This window comes from Papaver somniferum, chromosome 1 (genome assembly GCF_003573695.1).
Source record: "Papaver somniferum cultivar HN1 chromosome 1, ASM357369v1, whole genome shotgun sequence".
NCBI lineage: Eukaryota > Viridiplantae > Streptophyta > Magnoliopsida > Ranunculales > Papaveraceae > Papaver > Papaver somniferum.
Genome location: NC_039358.1, coordinates 210,168,512 through 210,190,610, shown reverse-complemented (window position 1 = coordinate 210,190,610; position 22,099 = coordinate 210,168,512). Strand labels below are relative to the sequence as shown.

The 22,099-nt window shown below is 36.2% G+C and overlaps 2 protein-coding genes and 1 long non-coding RNA gene across 3 annotated transcripts; 2 read left to right on the top strand and 1 right to left on the bottom strand.

The window, feature by feature from the left end:
* The first annotated feature begins 9,890 nt into the window (after positions 1-9,890).
* On the top strand, positions 9,891-15,351 carry LOC113314909. The gene is made up of 8 exons (XM_026563271.1): positions 9,891-10,394; positions 11,391-11,482; positions 11,600-12,297; positions 12,729-12,799; positions 13,726-13,815; positions 13,912-14,106; positions 14,218-14,365; positions 14,484-15,351. The coding sequence occupies exons 1-8, from the start codon at positions 10,017-10,019 to the stop codon at positions 14,645-14,647; spliced, it is 1,836 nt and encodes a 611-aa protein (XP_026419056.1). The 5' UTR covers positions 9,891-10,016; the 3' UTR covers positions 14,648-15,351.
* Positions 15,352-18,446: 3,095 nt separating this feature from the next.
* LOC113314893 (dirigent protein 22-like) lies at positions 18,447-19,309 on the bottom strand. The gene has a single exon (XM_026563269.1). The coding sequence runs from the start codon at positions 19,150-19,152 to the stop codon at positions 18,550-18,552; it is 603 nt and encodes a 200-aa protein (XP_026419054.1). The 5' UTR covers positions 19,153-19,309; the 3' UTR covers positions 18,447-18,549.
* Positions 19,310-19,591: 282 nt separating this feature from the next.
* LOC113314882 lies at positions 19,592-20,831 on the top strand. Its single transcript, XR_003342614.1, has 2 exons — positions 19,592-19,815; positions 19,961-20,831. It is a non-coding gene; the product is annotated as an uncharacterized LOC113314882 (long non-coding RNA).
* Positions 20,832-22,099: the final 1,268 nt, after the last annotated feature.

The following is a 22,099-nucleotide window of genomic DNA, read 5'->3' as shown; positions in this document are numbered from 1 at the left end:
TTGTTGAAAGAAACAGAGTATTGATTTATCAAGTAGTGAATCCACCTTAAAACACAACGAGGCCACCCAAATCCATGGAAACCAAATGTCCTAAGAGTCTCAACTCCTAAACCTCGAACAGATACCATAACAAAATTTAAAAGAAACCCATATCACAAAACTGATTTTTCTTCTCTTTTAGAGATCTGTAAAAACACACATGCACACACTTCTACCCTAATTTTTCCTCTTTCTTTCCCGTCATCATTTTCATCATGTTCTTTTGATTTCCAGTCATCACTACTTGGACAAAAATCAGCAGGCAGATATAGATCAGAAATTATTGATGTTGGATAATCTAATTAGATCATCAAAATCATATAAAGGAATATCATTGAGTTTTTTTTTTTAATTCGACTGTTTGATTTTTGGTTTTAAAAACCGGTTGCTAAAGCAATCTCTGGATGTAGGAGTGTAGGAGGCAAGTAGGTGATACATCTCGAGAACAAGAACTGAAGAAGGGAAGCAGATGATATATTTGGAGAAGAAGATATATGTTGTGTTGATTTTACTGGAATTTTTTTGGAATCACCGTATTTACCCTTCCCCTAAATAACGAAAATTTTAATTGGTTAGAAACCATTAATTGGATTGACAAATGGCAGCTCCCTACTCGTCCCTCACGCCCCCATCAAAAATTTAATCGGTAAATTGGAGCAAATTCTTTTTTATTTTATTTTATTAGAGCTTTTCTTTTAAACCCATTCCCCTGGCTAGGGGTGTAAATAATACCCGAAAATACTCAGCCTGCCTGTATCCACCCGAGCCCGCCTGTACCCGAAATAGCCCAAAACCTGTTATGGCCCGTCATGGACCACCCGGCCTGGCCTGGATTAATTTATTGGGCGGTCTCGGGCTTTGCGATTAATTATGATGCCCGGTCTGATACCCGGCCTGGTGCCCGGCCTGAAAGCCTTCTATGTGCCATTAATCATTTAATATCCTCTTAAAAAGACTTAAAAGTTACAATTTTATAATTGTCAATTTTGTGTCAAGAAAAATAAAATATATAATTGTTTTTTTACTTATAATTAACCTTTTCAAAACATTAATGGTAATATATTTTCTTATTAGAAAGTTTATTGTACTCTAATTAATTATTTATTATAGGCTAAAATTAAAAAAATTTCAGTGTAATTTAAATATAAAATAATACTATCACTTATGATATGCGATGTTGGAAAGGAAAGGATATTGTATTTAATACCGTTCATTTGAAAATTTAAACTTAAAAAAAAAAATCAAAATAGTGGCCTGTCCGGCCCGATCTGGCCTGCCCGTATAAAAAGCGGGCTTTGGGCGGTCTTTGGGTAGCAAATTATCTACTTGTGCCCGGCCTGTCCGGCCTGAATTTGTTTACGGGCTCACAAATATTAAGCATGGCCTGCCCGGCCCGTCTTAGTTTTTGGGTCGGGCGGTCCGGCCTGCCCGAATTTACACCCCTACCCCTGGCTAGCATTTCTAGCTATATTTTCGATAATAAGACTCCAAGGTTAGTGCACATGCATGATTGAAAATGGACAGGCGGGCATTAAGAAGGTGCTCGAACCAGATAGGATAGATCATTACGGAATCATCCGTTGTTTTCTTTCTCACGGTGGGTGAGATTGTGTTTTCAATCTAAATCACTGATTAAGTTATTGTTATCTTAATTATCTCAAAAAGTATATATTCTTGAATCTTGATTCTTCAATCATCTCAGCACAAGCCGTTCATAAGACCTCCTACTCAGGATTAACATGAAAAATTCTTCTGATGAAAATGGCCTCCTAAGTTATTTTAAGATGAAAATTCAACGACTCCTGTAGCAATCAACAATTTTATTTTATTTTTGATACTCATCAACAAATAGTTAATGTCAGCGTAAGTGCATCCGTTTTTGTTTCCTGTACCAGGTATATTTTCCTGGAAACGACACGGAAGGGATGAAACGAAATTTGTCTTTTCATTTGACAAATAAAGTTTAGCCTTATAACTGCATGGCTAGTTCTTATTCGCGAAAAATCCTAACGTTGTTTGTATGTCTTTGTCTGCAGAAGAGACCAACCGAATCTCAACCACATGGTAATTTGTTCATTTGATTCCCACACACCGCATCCATATGAGTCATGACTCATGACCATATCTATACCTAGTTATGCTGCAGAGAGTTTAAGTTCAAAAAAAGAAAAAGAAAAAAACGCTTGCAGGCAATTCCTATATATAGTTTTGAGTGTCAAAGGCTGTCCATCATACAAGTCCTTAATTTGAAACTGGTTTCCCCTAGCATAATAGCATTTCCAGCTATATTTTCAGTGACACCACGAGTTTGGTGCGAATCAGCGAATGGACAGGTGGGCATCGAGAAGGTGCTCGAACCAGATAGGTTAGCTGGATCATTATGGAATCATCATAATTGTTTTCTTTCTCACGGTGGGTGAGAAGTCATTTCATCAGTCTAGATCATCACTGATTAAATTATAGTTATATCTTTCGTCTCAAAAATATACTGAACCTTCAATCTCAGCAACGTGCTTCACGCAATAGCATAGGAAATGATAAGTTGTTCCTTAATCTAGTGCATATATAAAACCAAAAACACTAAGCCCCACGACAAAGGTTCCGATGGGGTTCTAGATGCATGGTCAAACACTATTATGCTTAAGCTGGTCATGTAAGTAAACAATTAAACATTTTTTTTTTTGAAAAGGAGTAAACAATTAAACATAAAAAATCATTGATCAAGCTGGGGGGTCAACTCAAGTTCAATCTGTCCTGAGTACTATGTCAAACTACTAAATGGGATGTTTCAAAATGCCAAAGAATGTCATTGAGAATATTGATAAAACTCAGAGAAGATACTGGTGGAACAAAGATAATAAAAGAGGAGCAAACCCAATTGCTTGGAATGCCGTTTGTAAACCAAAAAGACTAGGAGGTATGGGATTCAAAAATACAAGAAAATTCAATGAAGCTCTTCTAGCAAAGATGGCTTGGAGGATGATCACTGAGCACAACAATCTGTGTTGGAGAATTCTTAGAGCAAAATATTTCCATAACAAAGACCCTTTAAGTGAAAACATCACCTCTAAAGGAACTTGGATTTGGCAGAGCATCTACAAAGGCCTACAAATAGTGAAGAAATACTATATCAGAAGTGTTGGAGATGGATCAAGCATTAAAGTTTGGAAACACAGCTGGATTGGAAACAAGAAGCCTTCTCAGCTCTCTCAATACAATCAGCACCTAAACAACAATGAAACGGTTCAGTATCTGATTCATCAAGATAGTAAACAATGGAGTATATATAAAATCAATCAATTCTTTAGTCAAGAAGAAAGAAATGCCATTCAATAAATAAGAATTACCGGAGGCACAAAAGATGGAATTCATTGGAGATTAAATAGAAATGGTATGTTCTCAGTTCAATCCACATACAAGGATTTAACTCAAGAAATTAATGGCAACAATGTCAGCAAGGAGGATCAGAAGTTTTGGCTGAAGATATGGCATCTAAAACTCCCATATAAACTAAACCTATTCTTATGGAGATGCCTAAAAGAAATTCTTCAAACAAGAGGAAGAATTGGAAGATACTCTCAGCTGGATGATTACAACTGTCCCTTCTGTGCTCAAACCATGGAAACAGATGCTCATCTTCTTATGCAATGTGACCTAGCTAAAGCCGTTTGGTTCGCCATCCTGCCAGAAGCCATGCACTCTCAACAAAAATTCAATTCCTTACAAGACTGGATCAAATCTTGGTCCCAAGAACAGAGTATCATCTCCTTCAAGAATGAACAGAGTTTATTGCTAGCCATAGTCATATGTGGCAAATCTGGAAACATAGATGCATAAAAGTCTTTGAAAACAAAGACACTCATCCAAACAAAATCATTATGTGCATCAAGAATTTTTGCTTGAAGTATAATATCTTATCTCATCGCACTAACAATAACTGCAGGGTTGGAGTGTTGAAACCAAAGAAGAAATGGGAAAAAACCCATGTTTAGTGGAAAAATCTGAACTTTGATGCTGCTTTTGGTAAAGAAACTAAAACTTGTGGAATTGGTCTAATTTTAAGAAATTATGCAGGAAGATGCTTGGAGGGCATGGTGAAAGTGACAAAAGCAAGAGACTCAGAACAAGCTGAAGGTCTAGCTCTGTTAGAAACTGTAGAATGGATCAAGACTAAAGCTTGGAGCAACATCATCATTGAAGGTGATTGCAGAACTATCATTGAGGCTGTGACTTCAAATTTTGGAAATGTTTTATGGCAGGATCATAACCTTCTTTCGGATATTAGTAGAATAATTGAATCTCTTAGTAATGTTGAATGTACTTTTATTCCTAGGACTAGTAATGAAGCGGCAGATGGGCTAGACAAATATGCCAAAAAATAGGCTTGTAATCAAGTGTGGTCAGAGCAACCACATAGATGCATCTACTCTATTTTAGAGGTGGATAACTCTGTGTAACTGTTTTTCCTTTAGTAATAAATTTATCTTTATGATCAAAAAAAAAAAAGATTAAACATAAAAAATGAATACACGCGTTTAATAATAATACTGCCTCCTCCGTTGTTAGAAAACGAGTGTTATCACTTTTTTATTTTAACCTAAATATATATACCAAGTGGAAATTAAAAATGCTAGTAACCTTTTTTTTTTCTTTTGGAATCCGAAGAAATATGATTAAAAATTATCTATAGTGCTCAAAGTACATTTAAATATTACATAAAAACAATTTTTTGACTTGGTTAAGTTGAAAAATATCAAAAATAGTTTGCAAATAAAAACAACCTCACTCAAGAAGTGAAAGTACATCATATTTGCAATAGCCTATTTGGTTAGATGCAAGAATGTTCCGGAAACTGAAAAAGTTTGGAGAAGTTAAAAATAAAAAGGTTAGACCCACGCAATTGCAGTATAATTTCTATAAACAAAACTGTCTGTTGGATTAACTTCAACATAGAAGTCACTAACAAGTTGGTTAGGACAAGATTAGGAAATTGATTTAATCCTAAGGGAATTAGAAGTCATCTAGTTCTAAGAAAAGGAAAGACATGTAATAAGGTAATAGGACTAGGAAATTCATAGTTCTATATATATATGATCACCAAAGTTGTGGTTGATTATATGAGCAAGATTAGAGCTTGTATTTAGTTTTGAGAGATTTTCTAAACATCAATAAAGAGAGTTGTCTTTATATAAGCTAAGTTTCATCTTGCAGTTGCCATTAATTGGTATCAGAGCTTGTTTCTGAGCCATGGAAAACGAAACCACCATTGTGGGTGCAAAACAGTTCACGCTACCATCAATACAAGTTCCAATCCTCAACGCCACAAACTACACAGTATGGGCCATGAGAATGAAGGTACTGATGAAAATATACAAAGTTTGGGAAACAATTGATCCTGGTACATTGGACCCAGACAAAAACAATGTTTCCATTGGATTACTCTTTCAAGCAATACCAGAATGTCTGGTTCTACAATTTGGTGAACAGGAAACTTCAAAGAAAATTTGGGATGCAATAAAGGCACGTAATCTCGGAGCTGATCAAGTTAAAGAAGCCCGTCTGCAAACCTTAACGTCTGAATTTGAAAGAGTGAAGATGAAAGACACTGATACTATTGATAGCTTTGCAGGAAAGCTATCAGAGATAGCCTCAAAAGCTGCGTCACTTGGACAATCCATTGATGAAGATAAACCGGTAAAGAAGTTTCTCAATAGTTTACTAAGATCCAAGTATATTCATATCATAGCCTCTCTCGAACAAGTCTTAGATTTAAAGAAGACTAGCTATGAAGATATAATTGGAAGATTGAAAGCATATGAAGAGAGAATACTTGATGAAGAAAACAATGGAGAAACTCAAGGAAAACTCTTGTACACAAACTCTTACCAACAAAACTCTGCGACAAGAGGAAGAGGTCGTGGAAGAGGTGGTATAGTAAACAGAGGCCGAGGAAAGGGAGGAAGGTTTAACTCACAAGATAGAACAACAAGTCAGAATGATCAAAACCAAGGGAAAGAAAAGAAGGATAAATCAAACATTATTTGTTACAGATGTGATAAACCAGGACACTTCTCCTCTGTATGACCTGAAAGAATACAAAAGATGGAAGAAGCAAACAAGAATGAAACAAGGGAAGCAGATACAACTCTTTTCATGCACGAAGTTGTATTCTTAAACGAAGGGAAACTAATACCAAAGAACTACGAATCAAAGGATGGAGAAGAAGGAATCTGGTATTTAGATAATGGAGCCAGCAATCACATGACTGGTAAGAGACACTACTTTTCTGAACTCAATGAGAAAATCAAAGGACAAGTGAAGTTTGGGGATGGATCTTCTGTAGAAATTGAAGGGAAATGATCAATTCTATTTCAGATCAAGACCGGAGAACAGAAGCTTGTCACAAGCATCTACTTCATCCCAAACTTACAAAGCAACATTCTAAGTTTAGGACAAGCTACAAAAGTTGTATGTGATGTTAGAATGCGACAAGATTATCTAACATTTCATAACCCAAGTGGAAGACTTTTAGTTAGAGTCTCACGTTCACAGAATAGATTCTACAAGATAAGTCTCATGATTGGAAGGCCATTGTGTCTGAATATGAGACTGGAAGATCAGGCATGGAAGTGGCATGCAAGATTAGGACACATAAGTTTCAGAACCTTAAAGGCTATGTCTCAGAACAAGATGGTTCGAGGGATACCACAACAAAACGGAGTGGTGGAGAGGAGAAACATGACTCTAATGGAGATGACAAGAAGTTCTTTAAAGGATATGCAGGTACCTAATTATCTATGGGGAGAAGCTTTACGACACTACACATACCTAATAAACAGGATACCTACGAAAGCTCTGAAAGACATGACTCCATATGAAAGTTTGCGAAAGAGAAAACCAAACATAGATCATTTAAGAGTGTTTGGTCGCAAAGCATACGCAAAAGTTGATTCTGCAACTCTTAAGAAACTGGATGATCGATCTCAGACTCTTGTGAATCAAGGAATTGAGCCTGGATCCAAAACTTACAGATTATTCAATCCAACAACGAAAAGAGTGATAGTGAGTCGAGATGTGGTATTCGATGAAAAAGCAAACTGGAACTGGAAAGAAACTAATGATGGACCAAGTAGGGATCCAAGAATGTTTCACATGAGATGGGGTCAAGTAATTGATGAAGGCGAAGGACCCATAATCATCATTACCAATGGAAACAATGATGTTAATCAAGAAAGAGAAGAGAATAATGAAACCACTGAGAATAACGAAGAAGTAGAAGAAGAAGAGATCGATGAAATAACTCAACCCATTCCATTGCGAAAATCAACAAGACAGATACAAAAGCCACAGTATCTGGAGGATTATGTTTTTCAAGCTGCAAAAGAATGTGAGATTATGCTACTTTCTGTTAATGATGAACCAAGGAATTTCCAGGAAGCAAAGGTCTCGACTAAATGGACACAAGCATGTAAAGAAGAAATTATTTCAATCAACAGAAACAAGACTTGGTTTCTAGTTGATAAGCCAGGTGGGGTAAAAGTGATTGGTCTTAAGTGGATCTTCAAAATAAAACGGAATGCTGATGGTACTGTCAACAAATATAAGGAAAGACTTGTAGATAGGGTATACGTTCAAGAATCAGGCATAAACTTTGATGAAGTTTTCGCACCAGTTTCTAGACTAGAGACAATTCGTCTCTTAATATCAGAAGCATCATCAAACTCATGGGAAATTCACCACTTAGACGTTAAGACAACATTCTTACATGGTGAATTGCGAGAAGATGTGTATGTTGAACAACCAGAAGGTTTTGAAGTAAAAGGACAAGAGCATAAGGTTTATAAGTTATCAAAAGCTTTATATGGTCTAAGACAATCTCCTCTAGCCTAGAATACAAATTTAGATCAAATCTTAAGAGAAATCATATTTTTTTAAGTCCTCTAAAGAAACATCAGTATACAGAAGAGAAGAAAAGGGAACGCTTCTTGTGATTGCAGTCTATGTAGATGATCTATTTTTGACTGGCAACTCCCTTAAGGTGATCAATGATTTCAAGAGAGAAATGTCATCAAAGTTTGAGATGTCAGACCTCGGAAAACTCACTTATTACCTTGGCATAGAAGTCCATCAAGGAGTAGATGGGATTCAGATTAAACAAGAAGCTTATGCAAGGAGAATTCTGAAAGAAGCAGGACTTGAAACTTGTAATCCAACTAAGATACCAATGGAGTTTGGACTTAAAGTTTCAAAGGCACAAGAAGAAGCTGAGATTGATCCAACGAGTTATAGAAGAAATGTTGGATGCCTTAGATACTTGTTACACACAAGACCAGACTTGGCTTTCTCTGTGGGAGTAGCAAGACGTTATATGCAGAGTCCACGCAAGTCTCATGGTGATGTAATAAAACAGATATTGAGATATCTAAGAGGAACAATCAGCTGTGGATTGAAGTATGGTCGAGGAGGATCAAAAGGAATTGTTGGGTATAGTGACAACAGTCATAATATTGACCAAGATGATGGAAAAGGTACAACTGGTCATATATTTTATCTAGGTGAAGCACCTATTACATGGTGTTCACAGAAGCAAGACACTGTAGCCCTCTCATCCTGTGAAGCTGAGTTTATGGCTGCAACAGAAGCAACTAAACAATCAATATGGCTTCAAGAACTGTTGGGTGAAATCAAAGGAAGAGAGCATGGAAAAGTTTTCATCAAGATTGATAATAAGTCTGCAATTGCACTCACTAAAAATCCAGTGTTTCATGGGAAGACGAAACGCATTCACAAAAGGTATCATTTCATACGAGAATGTATCGAGAAGGAGATCATCAACGTTGAACACATACCAGGAACTGAGCAGAAAGCAGATATATTGACAAAGGCATTAGCTCAGATCAAGTTTGAAGAAATGAGACAATTGATTGGAGTACAAGATATGTCACAGGTAAGGTTGAAGCTTAACGGGGAGAATGTTGGATTAACTTCAACATAAAAGTCACTAACAAGTTGGTTAGGACAAGATTAGGAAATTGATGTAATCCTAAGGGAATTAGAAGTCATCTAGTTCTAAGAAAAGGAAAGACATGTAATAAGGTAATAGGACTAGGAAAAGGAATTCATAGTTCTATATATATATGATCACCAAAGTTGTGGTTGATCATATGAGCAAGATTAGAGCTTGTGTTTAGTTTTGAGAGATTTTCTAAACATCAATAAAGAGAGTTGTCTTTATATAAGCTAAGTTTTATCTTGCAGTTGCCATTACTGTCTACATTTTGTGATTTTATCCGAACTCTGTATAATGCTAAAAGAATGTTGCTTCTAGTTTCTACTTCAGTTTTTGATCGCCAAACATGAACCCATTAGTAAGTGGGCAAGTCTCGAATCGATTACAATAGTTGCATAACCAAGCAACTCTTTTGAAAAACGACTATAACGGTGGAAAGTCTTTTGTCCTAACCGATGACCGAAACCTTTTGTCCAGGAACAAGTCCGGAGTAGGTTAGAGATTTTTGTCCCAACCGTCGTAACAAAACTCACGGCATACATGCACCCGAGAATATAGCCGTGACATTTGAATTTTTTTCTTCATATTCTAAACGTGTTTTACCGGCCGCGTGAGACTTGACTTCTTTCCCCAGTTTCCCCGCAAGCCGCATACATTCCCCATTTTTGTAAAATCCCTCTAAATTTCCGCAATACAACCCGGTTACGCAAATACCCAAAAATAGAAAAAAAAAAAACAGGCCCGGGTTTTCACCAACAAAATTTAATTCAAACCCGTTTCTCACTTCTCCTCTACAACTAAAAGTCTTATTTTATAAAATCCAAAAAATAATTAAAAATAAAAAGACAGATTCTTTTCCTTGTCAAAAATTTTCTCTACTCAGCTCTACTCCAAGAAGAAGAAGAAAAGAAAGATCTGATTTCTTCTTCTTCTTTTCTTGTTCTGAAAATTCTTCTTAATCTTATTAATGGCGTTTGCAAAGCCATGTCCGAAGAATTCATTTAGTTACAATTCAACATTATGTGCTTGTTTCCCTGGTTACTTATTAAATTTAACAGAGAAATCATGTGGATTGTTTAATTCATCAATTAATGAATGGTCAATGAGTACAGGAGTTAAATATTCAGCAACATTTCCTGAAACATTACTTGGATTTGATTCTATTAAGAAGTTTACACAATCACAAGCTGTGTTTTTAGAAGCAACCCTAGTTTTACTACTTTCTTGGTTATTGTTTTGTTTTTTTCTGAGGTTTAAGAAGCTTGGAGATGGGAGTAGTATTTGGTTTAAGGTTAGATGGTGGATTAGTCGACTGGATTTCTGCTTCTCTACTCGTCATTGGCTGGTAAGATTTTTTTTATTTTTTGAAATTTTTAGTTAAATTTATTGTTGATTTGTTGAATTTCAGTTGTTTTTTCATGAATAAGATGGATTTGGCTTAATTGTTTACTGATTCTTCAAATTGATGTTAGATGGTTGAGTAATTAGGAGGGTTTTAGGTGGATACAGAATTTAGTAACATGAAAAATTGAGTTTGGAACCTCAAATTTGACTCCAAATTGTGTCTGGTTTATGCCTTTCCTGTAGATAAACTGTATTTATGATGTTTAGGTTTATCAGTTATATATGGTTACTACGCGAATAGATTACTTGTTGTCGAGTATCTGTTCTGACTCTTAATGATTAGGAGATCCAATTTCTTTAACCTATGGAAAATTGGACCAAATTTGTGGGTAGTACTGCTTTGAGAATAGTGAGATAACCGTGAAACACTTGAAGTGTTGGTAACTGACCTCTTGAGAACTGTTCCATTTAATATTCACTTGTGCCTCCCTTGTGGTAGGCTGTATTTGGTGAGGCTACGGTCATCTCTGGATGATGCAAATCCAAGAGGATAACAGTGATTTATCTTGTAAGGAATCAGTAACGCTCGTAGTAGGTTTTGTGTATGCAATCCGTACAATATTGGAGGATAGGAGGTGTGTTATCTTGTTCATTGTTTCTTTCAAGATGTGTCTTTTACAGTAGTTGGGCAAATCTTGCTAAATGGATTTACAAAAATAACGTTTGTCTCACTCCTACTTGTTGTTTTACTTGTTTGCTTACCACAATTACCATCAACAGTCTATGTATTTCATATTGAGGATCGTTATTTGTATAAGAGCTTAATAATTCTGTAGACTTGTATCATTATGGCATTACCCCTTATGTTGGACTGCAGCTTATTCAGCATTTACTAAATATTTTACCTCTGCAGCTTGTAAAATATTAAATATACAATGATATTTCAACCATTACTTCACTTCGTAATTGATTATCATTTCTGACGCGCTTTATGTAGGATGATAACAAGGTTGTAAGGAAGCGGAAGACAGAGCTTGGTGGAACTTTTTCTGTTGCCAGTTGGATAGTTTTTGTTGGTTTCTTTGCAGCGTATGTGTTCGTTCTTCTTCAATATAATGATGAAATTCTCAGTTTAAACCTTCAACATTGTGTTCTTCGGTGCTTACATTAGGAGTTGATATTAACATATTTGTTGTTCTTTGACAGGTTGCTTTACCAAATTATATCAAAAAGATCTGTCGAAGTGCATAATCTGAGGGCAGCAAATGCACCTGAGCTACTCTCCTTCATCAATGATATGGAGTTTAATATAACCACTGTTTCTAGTATGAGCTGTTCTCATTTACGTGGTCTTGGTACTTTAGTGACTGGGGTTCCAGGTTTCGTTGATCATAGAGTGTTTCCACTGAAGACATTTGCTAATTATTCTTGCCACAACACGAGCTTGGGCCCAACTGTTTCTCTCAAGTGCAGTAATTGCCGTATTGCTGCAGATGACTTGTATGTTTCCTGGCAGTTTGTTGATCTTCCAAATGATCCTGCTACTGCTGTAGGGTTCCAATTCAACTTTACATCAAAGAACGGTAATGATAAACACATTAGCTTTGTCAATGGCATACTGAACAATGGGAGCAGTTTGGATAACAGGCCAACTACTTTTCGAGGACCTGATGTGAATGTCTTAAAATTTCACTTATTTCCACGACTATACCGTAATCATCGTGATTTAAAGCTAATCCAGCCTCTTTTCCATGAATTTGTCCCGGGTTCCTCTATTCTTGAAACTAGTCAGCTTCAAGCATCTCTTCAAAGTTTAGGAGGTGGATTAATCAATACCACATTGTTTATCAACTTTCTTTCCGCCTACATTGTTGAAGTTGACGATGAAAATTTTATTGGGCCTGGTAAGTGGACTTCTTTGTTACTCTATAGCTCATTAGTCATTTAAATTTATCTTTTTTTTTCCTTCCAATTTTAACTTCTTTGATTAGTATCTTAGCCAAAACTATCAGCTGTCTTTTGTGGTTCTTCTTTAAAAGATATAATGGTATCTGTCTATGATGCGACTAATTATTAGATAAGTTGTTAGCAAATTCAAAATCTTCAAACTATGTTTAGCATCAAAATATTGGGTCATAGGCTCTTGGTGTAATTTTGTCTTATATTCGGTATTGTGATAGTGAATGCTCTCTCTATGACCGGCTTAGATACTTTACAACAACATTACACAACAGTATCCTTCTTATTGTCCATTTGTCCCCTTTATGCATTTATAAGTCTTATTCATGTTCTAAGTTTGTGGCATATACTGAATATCTGAATTTGAATAATGTAGTTGGCTTCTTTGCGGATCTTGGTGGTCTCTATGCCATTAGTTTTGCCATATTCTTTTACCTCTTGGTCCAAGTAAGTTAAATCCTATTGCAACTTTGTAGTTTTTGAATCATATTTATTTATTTGAACTAGTTATTCCCTTTTGTCTTAGCGAAAATTTACTTGAATGGTGGTCTACAAATGTGAAACACCAATATATTATCTTGATTGCCTTATCTCAACTGTGAAACGTCTTCTTCAACATAATGCCTTCTTCCGTTCAATATTCGAGATCCTATTATAGGCATCGACATGGCCAAATAAGTCACTAAATTGCTTTAGATCAAGTTTGCAACTAAAACAACAATGTTTATGAAACCAAAGACTTAAAGACATGTCCGACACAACAATTTTTTTGTCTAAAAAAGACATGTAATTTATATCAGTTTTAGGTCACTACCACATTATTAAACTAGGAAGTAGGAAATAGTTTTATCTTTTGTTCTGACCAAGAGCTATGTCCGATACAAAAGTATGATAAAGCTAAGGCCTACATGTTGAACACTGACCCCCATTATCAGAATAAGGTATATTCTTGTGGGTGTTAAGTTGATTGAAAATTATCAAAATCCTTGAAGTTTATCAGATATCTCTAAGTGGTCCGAGCCAATTTCTCCATAGAATTTCGGTAATTAAAAGTAAAATTTTATTTGATGCAGGATGTATTTGAGTAAGAACAAGTAGATATTTTATTTATTTATTTTTTGTTATTTGAATTTGAGGATATTTTGGTGTTTAGCTAGATAGAATACCATTTGTGAAGTTGTAGGGCATCAGAGGCCACCTCATCCAACACCTTCTGGTGGCAGAACCAGTGCAGTTAATATTGACCTGACTACAGTTAGGAGCTAATTGGGATATTTTATTCTCTTGCTTTTTTCCATTAGTCCTTGTACCCATATTTACTATATCCTATAATGGAGCATGGATTTTAATTTGCACTTATTTTCTTGGAATAGTGCGAGTACAGGGTCAAGAGGCTCCGAAATGAAGATAGTGTACTGATAAATATAAGAAATCGAAAGAAAGCTCAACAGCACTGGGATAAGGTATTATCTCGTCGTCTACTGTTTGAAGTTTGTTTCGTAATATTTTATACTGAAATAGAGTGTTGAGTGATTGATATTTTTATCTCTTTCCACAAGTTGCGTAAATACGTAATGTACACATGGAATTGTAAGATTCTGGAAGATCACAATAGTAATGGAGATGATGCACTTTGTGGTTGTGTGCCTGGAGAACCCTTGCGTGGAAATGGATCTGTGCACAAAAGAAAAAAATCTAGCAGCAGAATGGACACCATCAGTCTTAATAAAAAAGGCAACTTACCTATCGAGATGGTATTGTAGCTCTGCTGAAAATTATTTTTCTGTTGGAAGTGTTGTTTTTTCAGGATATAATAGAACTTGCACCATTTCCTCCAAACTGAATCTCCAAATTTGTTTTTCCAGAATGCTATTCGTAAGACTGCAGATGCAGAGAGAGTACGGAGATCATACTCAGCAGGGACCCAAGCGAAACATGGTTCTAGCGAGGGAGATCATCTCTCGCGGCCTCAAGTATCAAATCACAGCACCCTACCGCTACCCCCTGATCTAGGTAAGAACTGATTTAGAACTTCAACCTTCTGCATCTTGCATGCGTTACGAAGACATACAAGATGACCTGTTATTTGCACATTTATAATTCTGTCCTCTCTCTTATCATGCCATTGCAGAATTTAGAGCCGATTCTGGAACTGATATTTCTGACATTCGTAAGAATCTACAAAATCTGTATGAATACAATATTATGTTAAGGGAAAATTTAGTAAGTGCTCAATCTATGATCGAGGCTTTAACCAAGAAAGATCCAGTTCCAAATACTGCAAGCCAAACATAACATGGAACATTGCGGGAGTATATTTACCTCCAACCACTGACTGCAACTCAATATTTTTTGGCCGAAGCACACAAGTATCAGATTGTGTTCTCAGAAGTGAACGGGAGATATATTTTGAATTCTTGTTCGCATTGGGATTGATGCTCTGCTAACATCACATTTGTTCAAGGTATCACTATCTGAGGCATGCCATCTTCATGCATCTTGCTTGGTGATTTCTAATTCCACAAGGAGAACATAGTCAGGTCTACACTACTGATCCTGCTAATTTCTGCAACTACTTTCCGTGTTGTGGACGAAGTATGATTGTGATTGGTTCAGACAAGTTCAATTTATTCAGAGAATCATGTCATGGCTGAACGAGATCACTACCTCAAGTATTTTGTATTTATAAATTCGTATTCTATTTGTTTCCTTGACAACTCAACTCAAAGCCACCACCAATATCCATGTTAACAGATTAACTAAACAAAAATTGGACTTGTTCATCTGGAATTGCCTAAAACCTGGAGGGCTGCAGTCAGTGTGGAGTTCAGCTGGAGTAGGAGACAACAGCTTATTACTGATCCATGTCATTGCAGATATTGTAGCTTGTTAGTTTACTTTTACATATTCAATATTGTACAAATGTAGTATATTTTTGTGATGATACTCCAAAAGAAAAATCTTGCAGTTAATAATTACAGTGCAGTTTTCCTTGGTGAGATTTTGTAAAATTCATGGATACTGTCTAAAATTCGAGACGGCCTGAGAATTAGTATCATCTTAAAACTTCAAAAGCTTAAAATCTCATTCATACGAGTAAAATTGGTACAACAGATGAATATGAAATAAATGCAGGAATTAAAAATACGATGGAAAAGCATATGTCACTTTGAGGTGTCTACGCGTGCTTTTGTAAAGAAAATCCACCGATTCCTATCCAAAGACTGAAGACTAGATTTCAAGAGTCAAGTCCCAAATAGAGAGCAAACCCTAAATCCTTATCTAGTTGAGTACTTTAACTAAAGTCTGAGTGAGCTCTTGCATCTTAGACCCCTTTTTGGGCTGAAGAACTACACATCAACAGTCAAAGCAAACTCAAGGAGATTGATTGGTAAGGTGGTGAAGATCCAGAACCAGAATACCATAGAGAACAAGGGTATACAACTTCAATTTTATTTTGATTTAAAGATTGAACTAGTGTTGTAAGTAGATCAAGCGGAAGAAATTATTGTTGTGTATGATTTGACTAGGTTTAAGATTGTAATCATGTTGTTAATTGGTGGAGTGATTCTGAGTAAGAAGAAGAAGAAAAAAAAAGTTTTTGGTAATTTGTTGTCGGTATGTGCGGCTTCCGAAAATTATCACATCCAAGGGAGGGGTGATAAGATCTTAGCAGTGGAGAAATAGGAAGGAAAGTGTAAAAATAAGACTGCTCATCGTATCTAAAAGATTTATCCAGTTGTTGATTGAATTTTATTCTGAAATGAGAAGATGTCAGCTGGATTTCAACTTTTCTTCCCTATTTCCAAAAGAGATGAGGATGGGGCAAAGATTTATTAGTCTTTGAAGGGATCATCTAGCACATAGTCTTTACAGTGCAAATCCTTGGATGGGAAATCCAAAGGAAGACTTAGATGTCATGCAAAAGTAGGAAATTGTAAAGACCACAGGTGTTCTGGGACATGCACATGTTAGAGTTGTCAAGTTAGCAGGTTAAACATTCTGATACCAAATCATACTTAGTTCAAAATTTGTAATATCACACAGTATTCATTCATTGATGCAATTCTACATTATAAGAACGTGCTTCAGTGTTTTAATGTCAGGAAACTTATTAATGTTGCAATATACTGAACTCATTTGTTGTCAATCTACAATTTGATATGCATAAGCTCAGGAGTTCTTCTCTCAAAAGCAAATTTCTGATATTGTATTCAAGTGAGAAGTATAATTGCGATTTGCCTCGAAATTTTTTAATGTTTTACCACCTGAATTAAAAGAATCATATTGCATCCTGCATCTTCATTGTTGCTGAAAGGAGGGTTGAAATGTGTTCGCCATACTATGATGTTACTGAACTGAATTGTCAAAATATTACTCCCCACATATCTGTGTTTTGATCTGGTCCAGTTCTTATGAATTGTTCAGAATTGTAGGTAGAGCAAAAAATTTTATGAAATGCATGATTTGAAGCAATTGAATTTGCTAAGAGATACATAACCATGCCCCTTCATTTATGTTTCATATCATGTTCTAAACTTTCTTTCAGATGTATGCTGGGAAGATCACACAAGTAATGGAGATGATGTGCTTTGTGGTTGTGTGCCTGGTGATGCCCTTGCGTGGAAGTGGATCTTTGCACAAAAAGAAGAACATCTACCTGCAGAATGGACACCATCATTCTTAACAAAAAAGGCAACTTACTTATCTACAAGGTATTGTAGCTGTGCTAAATTATTATTTTTTGTTGGAAATGTCGTTTTCTTAGGAAATAAAATTATAGAGCTTGCACCATTTTCTTCAAACTCAATCTCCAAATTTGCTTCCTTCAGGATGCTATTCGTAAGACTGCAAATGCAGAGAGAATAAAGAAATCATTTTCATCCCTCGCGGCCTCAAGTATCAAATGACAGCATTCTACCCTTGGAGCAGTTCCTAACTTCCTATGGTAATGTTCAAACTCAAAATTTTGTTGAGCCACGTCGATGGTCAAACGGGTTTCTCCACTATGGTAAAGCAGGGCAAAATGAACAGATTTGGTCATATGACCTGAGAAATAATGCAGACTGATGCATAACATCCGGTAATTCCATACTTCACTAAAGTATATTGTTCTGCACTTCAATTCCTATGTTCCTTTTCTACAGGATAAAACAATTACCTTGCGAGACTTCTCATATGAATTTCCTATCGGGAATTTCATGTAATTTTTTGACAAAATGAAAAGAGCAAAGAGTTGGTTTCATCACCCATTTATGTGATTCAGGAATTCCTTTATCCAATTCTATAAATTTGATTTCAGAAAGAGTCTTCCATAAGGTTCCGAGTGCAGGAAAAGAAGGAAGTATGTTGCATTTTCTTGTGTAAGATAACTGCTATGTGCACCTTATATAATTGCGTCCTATATCATGTCATTGCAGAATTTAAAGGCGATTGTGGAACTGATTTTTTGACATTCGTATGATTCTCCAGAATCTGTATGAATACAATGTTATGCTAAGGGAAAATTTAACAAGTGCTCAATCTAAGATCGAGGCTTTAACCAAGAAAGATTCAGTTCCAAATACTGCAAGCCAAACATAGCATGGAACAGGTGCAGGAGCATATTTACCTCCAACCACTGGAACTCAATAATTTTTGGCAGGAGCACACCAGAATCAAGTTGCATTTTCAGAAGTGAACGGGAGATATATTTTGATTTCTTGTTCACATTGGGATTGATGCTCTACTAACATCACATTAGGTTTCGCTATGTGAGGCATGCTATCTTCATGAATCATGCTCGTTGAGTTCGAATTCCGCAAAGAGGAAATAGTCAGGTCTAGAGTCTCTAGACTGCTGATCCTGCTAATTTCCACAGCTACGTTCTATGTCGTGGATGAAGTGTGATTCTGAACGAGATCACTACCTCAAGTGGGTTTGTTGATAAATTCATATTCTAGTATTTGTTTCCTTGTAAAAACACCACCAATATCCATGTTGATGCATTTATATTTCATGAGGAAGTCTGTGAGAATGCCAGTGCAGTTTTCCTTGTGAGATTCTGTAAAACCATTGTTTATGTGTACTGTCTAAAACGGAGACGGCCTGATAATTATCATCTTAAAACTTCAGAAGCTTAAAATCTCATTCATATGAGTAAAATTCATACAGTAGACGAATACGAAATGAATACAGGAATTAAAGTGCTAAAATGATCAGTAATGAAAGACATAAATGTTGTATTCAACAGTAGAATCACCAGTTTTAGAATCCAATTTCTTCGTCCGAGCTTCAACATAACCACGAGCAAACCGGAATAATCCACTACCACCAACAATGGCCATTTCTCTAACTTCAGATAGTACCTTATCTCTTCCCATAATACTTACAGTACTACCATTGTATTTTCCAACCAAGAATGCAAAATTCATATTTATCAGAGCAACTAATTCATTAATTCCAGCAGATGCATAGAATCCTTGAGCTCGTCCGACAAGTTTCGAACTCAATTCAAGTCCTTCTGTCAAGGGATCATCAATCATCGAAACAGCTCCGAACCCGGTTGCCGATTTGTCTGTTGAAGCTGCCTTTGCAACCTGAATTGACGTTGGATTACGGCCACCAACGATATCATGCCAATATACATGAAAATGACTGAGTTTTTCTTTTTTGAGTCCTAACTTTGCTGGGTTCAGAACTTTACCAAATGTTTGTGATTTCCCATCTGCTGCAAGAATGACTGAATTCATGTACAAGATTGCAAAGACGGAAAAGAGAGTGATAAGTGAGAAAGAATTTCTGGAATTCATCCCAGCCATGACTTTCCCAGTTAAGGAACCAAATGAGAGTTTTTAAGCTGTAATATAAGGTGAAATAAATTGCACCTTTGGACCAAAATTTTTAGAGAAAGAATGCACCATTAGAAATCATTACCTCCACCAGTCAAAAAGAATAAAAATAATAAATAAATAATTTCCTTCCCTCTCTTTTGCAGCTCACAGGTGTTACTAAATTTCACGAATGGTCACCGGTATCAAACAAAAACCACACTTTAATCATATAACGTTTGGTGAACCAACGTGATCCCTGCAACAACAATGCTCTTTTACTCTCCACCACCAATACTAGTCCACGGTCCACCTACTCCATCCAAATATTTCTACCACCACCACTAAATAATTTGAGAAAAAAAAAATGCCTTAGCAGCTAGGGTACATTATGATGAAAACGGATATGTCACTTTTGAGGTGTGTAAGCGTGCTTTTGTAAAGAATATCCATCCATCAATTCCTATCCAAAGACCGAAGAAGACTAGATCTCAAAGTCTCAAAGGAAAGCAAACCCTAAGTCCTTATCCAGTTGAGTACTTACACTAAAATCTGAGTGAGCTCTTTCTTCTTAGTCCCTTTCTGCTGCTATTGCAAGAACAGCTGAAGATTGAAAGTGGCGAAGATCCAGAACCAGAATAGCATAAGAACAAGGTATATACAGCAACTTCATCTCTTGATCTAAACCAATCTTATTTCGATTCGAACATTACTGCTATAAAGTGTTAATCAAATAGATTGAAGTTTTGAACTAGTATTGTAAGTAGATTAAATATATTGTTGTTTATGATTTGAATAGGTTTAAGACTGTAATGGTGTTGTTAACTAGTGGAGTGATTCTGATTAAGAAGAAGAAAAAGAGGAAGAAGAGTGTTTTTGGGTAATTTGTTGTTTGGTTTGTGCGGCCTCGGAAATTAATCACACACCATTAGCTGAACCTGTTGTTGTTCCATATTTCCCAAAGATATGTTGTCAGGGATAAAGATCAGTCTTAGTCTAGGAAATACAGAGGAGATTGTAAAACTCCAACTGCTATATATTTCCCAAAGATATGTTGTCAGGGATAAAGATCAGTCTTAGTCTAGGAAATACAGAGGAGATTGTAAAACTCCAACTGCTATATATTTCCCAAAGATATGTTGTCAGGGATAAAGATCAGTCTTAGTCTAGGAAATACAGAGGAGATTGTAAAACTCCAACTGCTATATATTTCCTAAAGATGGATTAAGGTGCATCTGGAATGTGCAATTAGGACAATATCTATTGACCCAATTGTGGATTGCACGAATATGGAAGAAACCACATATTGTTCCCTATTTCCAAAAGAGATGAGGAGGGGGTAAAGATTTATTAGCTCTTGTATTCCATGTGTAGAGAGTAGTACTTTCCTTCTAGATTCGTCTTCTAAGACTTGAAATCCAAGTGATGAAATGGAAGACATAGATGTCATGCAAAAGTTGGAGACCTTTATGAGCTTAAAGTGAAACACAAGTGGATCATGCTATGGTTGTGATGTGTGAAATTAGTCGGTTAAGTGTAGCGTTAAGGTGAAATCGTAGTTCAGTAAATGTAATATCACAAAATTCATTCATTGATGTAACTGTATACGTTTCAACAATGTAATCCAGTGTTTGTAATGTCATAAAACTTAGTCATCTTGCAATATTACTGAAGTCACTCATTGTCACCACCTTGAATAAACTCACTGCAATTTGATGATATGCATAAGCTCAATGATTTTTCTCTTTTAACCTGATTTGCAAATTTCTGACATTTTGTTCAATTGAGGAGTATGATTCTGGTAAGCCTGTAGAGATGCTGGGGCTAGTCTCGAAATTTCAGGCCTCACCACCTGAAATAAGAGTTACATTGCATTTTGCATCTTCATTGTTGCAGAAAGAAGGGTTGAAATTTATTCACCACAATATGATGTTACTGAGCTTAATTGTTCTCGTCACACTAGGCATACTGGAAAATAACACTCCTCAGTACTATGTGGTTTTGATCCGGTCCAGTTCTAATGAATTGTTCCAATTGTAGGCAGAGCAAAAGATGGTATAAAATGCATGATTCTGAAGCAATTGAATTTGCTAAGACATATACAACCAGCCCCTATACTTATGTTTCATGTTCTAAATATTCTTTCAGATGTAATACGAGACGTTTTTCTACTGGAAAACGTCCCTGCATATGTCCAGGACTACTTCGGCCGTTCAACCTTAGAATCACATCCTTCATCTCATAAAATGACCACCCCAATGCAGCTAATCTGAGCCTTTGTAGAACTAGAAGAGTTGCAGGATATCAGCGAGACGAGTTTTGAGCTTCGACCGAGTTTGTACGAGAGAACTCGTCCCCAAATCACTGAGTCAGAACCTAAAACTGAGAATAGAAACCAGTAAAACGTAACTCAGTGCTGCATCAACAAATTTACTTCATTTCACCACTTGTAACGAACTAGCCCATATACATTTCAGCAAATCTTTTCTTCGTAAAAATCTTACAAAGTACTGCCTGCCCTGTATAGTGGTCTTAATTCTGTGCACCCCATTTCCGGGACATTTGTTATCTTTATTACTGATATCATCAAATTGGCTTAAAATTCAAGCTAGTGGGATCGAGATTCTTTGTCGGTGCAGGTGGTCGAGTAATAAATAAGCAACAATTACCTCTATCTATTGTGGTTGATGAGTCATTTTCCACTCCTTTCCCATTTACGTATTTTGAGGTCTGCAGCCCTGCACCTGGGATAATTTATTGAGAATCTGAGATCCACTGTGAAACTTTTGAATTTCAAAAACCAAAAGCATTAAAGTATATCTGTCGACATCCCCCACTTGGTTGAAATCAGAGGCTCTGTTTCAAAGGGTTGTTGAAGAAGATCACGTGTGTGCGTTTAGGGTTCAAATCTAGCTGTATATAAACAACACAGGATATG